Source organism: Pogoniulus pusillus, chromosome Z (assembly GCF_015220805.1).
Source record: "Pogoniulus pusillus isolate bPogPus1 chromosome Z, bPogPus1.pri, whole genome shotgun sequence".
NCBI lineage: Eukaryota > Metazoa > Chordata > Aves > Piciformes > Lybiidae > Pogoniulus > Pogoniulus pusillus.
This window is the reverse complement of record NC_087309.1, coordinates 49,472,812-49,477,366: the sequence shown is the minus strand read 5'-3', so window position 1 is coordinate 49,477,366 and position 4,555 is coordinate 49,472,812. Positions and strand designations below refer to the sequence as shown.

The 4,555-nt window shown below is 42.8% G+C and overlaps 1 protein-coding gene across 2 annotated transcripts in view; it reads right to left on the bottom strand.

Moving 5' to 3' along the window:
- Positions 1-2,294: 2,294 nt before the first annotated feature.
- ARSB (arylsulfatase B) overlaps positions 2,295-4,555 on the bottom strand; it is a 77,731-nt gene continuing 75,470 nt past the window's right edge. For both annotated transcript variants that reach the window (XM_064140356.1, XM_064140355.1), the window contains exon 8: positions 2,295-3,395. In XM_064140356.1, the coding sequence (XP_063996426.1) occupies positions 3,130-3,395 (266 nt within the window). In that variant the 3' untranslated portion in view covers positions 2,295-3,129. The remainder of the gene's footprint in view (positions 3,396-4,555) is intronic.

Below are 4,555 nucleotides of genomic sequence, written 5' to 3'. Positions count from 1 at the left end.
GCTTGCTCTGAAACAGGGTTTCAAAGCATATCCAACCAAACCTTAGAGAATATACATTTGCACCGCACAAGAATTACTTCCTCTCAAACAATGTGTCTTCTTTTTTCTTTCTTCAAGACTGAAGAGAGTGAATGAAACAGAACAGAAAAAAAATATTGAAATAAAGGAATTGAAGTGACAAAGGAGAGAGAAATGTGAAGCTGTCAGGGGAAAAGACAAACAACAGGCTTCTAGAGAGCTTTGGCTTCATTTCTACTTGTAGGGAAACATCAAAGGTGGAAAAGGCAAGCTATATTTAAGAGTATAACAAAGAATCAGCTGTATCATAAATCAGGGATTTCTCATATTTTTTCTATGCATTTTCATTTTTCCTCATTTTTTTTCTGTTTCAAGATTTATTAAACATGCACAGTGTCTCTTGATGATTCTGTTTGCTAACAGTTAGCGCAAATCTGCTAAGGGAAAAACAAGAAAAGATGTGCAAAATTTTAGAATTTATAGGAGTTGATCCTGGATCCAGATAATAACCAGTTAGATCCCTACAGCAGCACTGGAACTCTGGCCAGGCAACAGAAGTGTGAGATACTAGAGGCCAGTGTGTCAATCTTGAATCAGTTTGATGAGTAATAAAAGAATGTTGCTTGGTCTTGTTTCTGCATGGCTCAGGGCCCAGTTCAGAATGAAAAGTCTCTACTATGGTAATAAAGAAAAACTGAGAAGAAAGGGTACTCACCAGGCAGGCAATAAAATGAAGCTTTTGTTCATCACAGAATCAGTAAATAATTCATGCAGAAAGAGCCCTGTGGAGGTCATCTGGTTGTTGCTCATTACTGCCACCAAAACAAGGTCAACTTAAAATTCCATCCAGTTTCAGGGATAGATCACATTGCTTGATGTCTTCTTTGATCAAGGACTGAATATCTCCAAAGATAAGAACGATGTAGCCTCAACATTCCTGTATTTGTCTGACCTTGTGGTGTGATCTTTTCTTACATTGAATTGGAAGTCCATATGTTCCTTACATGTTTCCCATCTTTATGCACTTCCCAGAAGAGTCTAGCTTCCTCTTTTATATGCTCTCACTTTAGGTATCTGAAGACAACATTTTCTCCTTTATCTTTCTTCTCCAGCATAAACTAACCTACTTCTTCAGCCTAGCCTCATTTGCCCTCCTTCCTGTGATCATCTTTATGGTGCTCCACTGGACTCACTCCAATTTGTCAGTGCTTCTCTTCTACAAGGAAACCCAAGATGTGATGCTGTGCTCCAGTGTTCAATAGAGGGGAATAAATACTTCCCATAGTGTGCTGGCTACATTCTTGCATACAGGCATGGACTACCCAACATATGAGTGGTCTTCTTCACCAAGTGAGGACATGGCAACTCTTGTTCTATTTATCATTCAGCAGGACACCTAGATTTTTTTTTTTTCCCAAAAGAGTGCTATCTGTTCATTGCACAGCATGTACTCCTGCATGGAGTAAGTGTAACACTCTACCTTTACTGAACTTCATGGAAGCTTTAATCACTCATAGAATCATATCACATAGAATCAACCAGGTTGGAAAAAACCTCCAAGATCATCCAGTCCAACCTATCCCCCAGCCCTGTCCAATCAACCAGCCCATCCAGGCTTTTCCTTAACACCTCCAAGGACAGCAACTCCACCACCTCCCTGGGCAGCCCATTCCAATGCCAATCACTCTCTCTGTCAACAACTTCCTCCTAACATCCAGCCTAGATCTCCCCCGACACAACTTGAGACTGTGTCCCCTTGTTCTGTTGCTGGTTGCCTGGGAGAAGGGACCAACCCCCACCTGGCATTTCTTCAGCCTGTCAAGATCTCCATATCTGACAGCCCCACACTCCAGGTGAACACCACTACTGACTCTGGCTTGATATACTAACAGTAAACAAGGAATAGGGACTTTATCTACTCTGTGAGGGTTTGGTTTCTTTAATGTGGCAGAATTCTGACCCCCTTTCTGAATAGAGGTGCATATTAGAGGCAAAAATTATTACATCAATTACTGGGTTGGTTTTTTTTGGTTGGTTTGGTTTGGTTTGGTTTGGGTTTTTCCCCCTGTTCTATACAGTTATGTAGCAGCTTCCAATAGAATTTGTCTTCTGGGCAAGGAGGAAACAAAAAAAAACCCAAAACAACCATGTCCCACAAGATCAATGCATTTGGGATGTTCCTGCTGCTATGATTCATTTCAGCTCTTTAAGAAAAGTAAATCTCCTTCAAGGAGAAAAGCAATGTTTTACTTTAAAAGTACATTCCGGACAAAGAGTATTTGAACAAATGATTTATAATTTTGTCAACATTTCATGTACAATTACTGTAAATGAGAGGGTAGGAAAAGACTGAAATAAGATCCCCAACAAATTTTAAGAGAAGAAATACTGCATTACTAAAGGAATGAGCTCACAGTCAACAACAGTTTAATAAACAAGTGTGATGGTTGGAGGCTACTTGGAATATTTTACTGAGAAAAATTAAATCTTTAGTTGTTAGATGAAAGAAAAAAAAACAATAGTACCCTATATAACTCATTCTTCTGCTGAGAAATGCAACTAGTCAAAACATAGATAAGACACTCACTTCTCACACACTTCTCAGCTCTCTGTTCTGCTCTCCTTCTCTCTCTGGCAGTCTTTGTGGTTGCCTCTGCCTTAACTCTAATCTGACCTAACCCTTTATTTCTTCTAACCTTCTTGTTGTCTTTTTTTGACATTTCACCTCAGATCTCTCCAGATTTATCGCATGACATACATGGGAATTGATCTGGTATTTCTGTAGGGAGGGAAAGGCAGGGGAGAAGATTCGGGTCGGAAGCCTCTTGGAGACTTGGATTTCTGGGAGGGGTATTGCATTTCTGTATTACTTTTAACTTGTATACAACTGTAAATATTTGTCTATATATATTCTTGTAAATTGTGCTAAGCTGTATTAATAGCTTCATTCCTTAACTTCCAGCCGTCTGAGTCTAGTCTGGGTGATTTTATTGTGTGCGGGGGTGGGTAACTTCCAAATCATCACAACAAGATAAGACATATGTGCTAGGACCTTGAGTTCATAAACCAGGCTCTGCTGCAGGACTGTTTTGCAGGATGCAGTACTGTGCACTATGCCCAAGGACCCCAAGCCCCAGTTGCTGCTGGATCACAGTGGGGATCCTCATCAGGGTAGAACACAGGCACTGAACGTTTATAATAATACTGAAGCCGTGAAAGCAGTTTTTCCACCACATGAGGGTATTTTTCAGACAAATCATTTTTCTCTTCAGGATCATGAACAATATCAAATAGCCAAAGTCTCTTTGTTGGTGGATCAGATGACTGAATCTTTGACTCATTGAACAAAGATGGTGGAGGGAACCAATGACTGCAGCCTGCAGAAACAGGAACAGGCCAAGGGTTAATTCTCAGATAGAGATCAGCAGTGTGGAGACATAGAGTTATATTGCTACTGAAGAATTCAATAGGTCCATTGACAAGCCAGTGATGGTTGCTGTACTCCAGCAAGAGAGTCTCTCTAATGCAGGGCTACCTATAGAGGAATACTATTTATATTAAAAAAGCTGCACCACAGGGATTTATACTTTCATGTAATGTAATTTAATATAAATTAATTTCACAGACTTTCTTCTTGGTTTCAATGATTCTGATGGGTCCCTTCCAACTTGAGATACTCTGTGACACTATGTTTTTTTTTTTTTCAGTACTGTGAAACTTATTTCACAGTATCACAGTATCACCAAGGTTGGAAGAGACCTCACAGATCATCAAGTCCAACCCTTTACCACAGAGCTCAAGGCTAGACCATGGCACCAAGTGCCACGTCCAATCTTGCCTTGAACTGCCCCAGGGACGGCGACTCCACCACCTCCCCGGGCAGCCCATTCCAGTGTCCAATGACTCTCTCAGTGAAGAACTTTCTCCTCACCTCCAGCCTAAATCTCCCCTGGCGCAGCCTGAGGCTGTGTCCTCTCGTTCTGGTGCTGGCCACCTGAGAGAAGAGAGCAACCTCCCCCTGGCCACAACCACCCTTCAGGTAGTTGTAGACAGCAATAAGGTCACCCCTGAGCCTCCTCTTCTCCAGACTAAACAATCCCAGCTCCCTCAGCCTCTCCTCGTAGGGCTGTGCTCAAGGCCTCTCACCAGCCTCGTTGCCCTTCTCTGGACATGCTCAAGCATCTCAATGTCCCTCCTAAACTGGGGGCCCCAGAACTGGACACAGTACTCAAGGTGAGGTCTAACCAGTGCAGAGTACAGGGGCAGAATGACCTCCCTGCTCCTGCTGACCACACCATTCCTGATGCAGGCCAGGATGCCACTGGCTCTCTTGGCCACCTGGGCACACTGTTGGCTCATGTTCAGGCAGGTATCAATCAGCACCCCCAGATCCCTCTCTGTCTGGCTGCTCTCCAGCCACTCCGACACCAGCCTGTATCTCTGCATGGGGTTGTTGTGGCCAAAGTGCAGCACCCTGCACTTGGAGCTATTGAACCCCATCCCATTGGACTCTGCCCATCTGTCCAGGTGGTCAAGG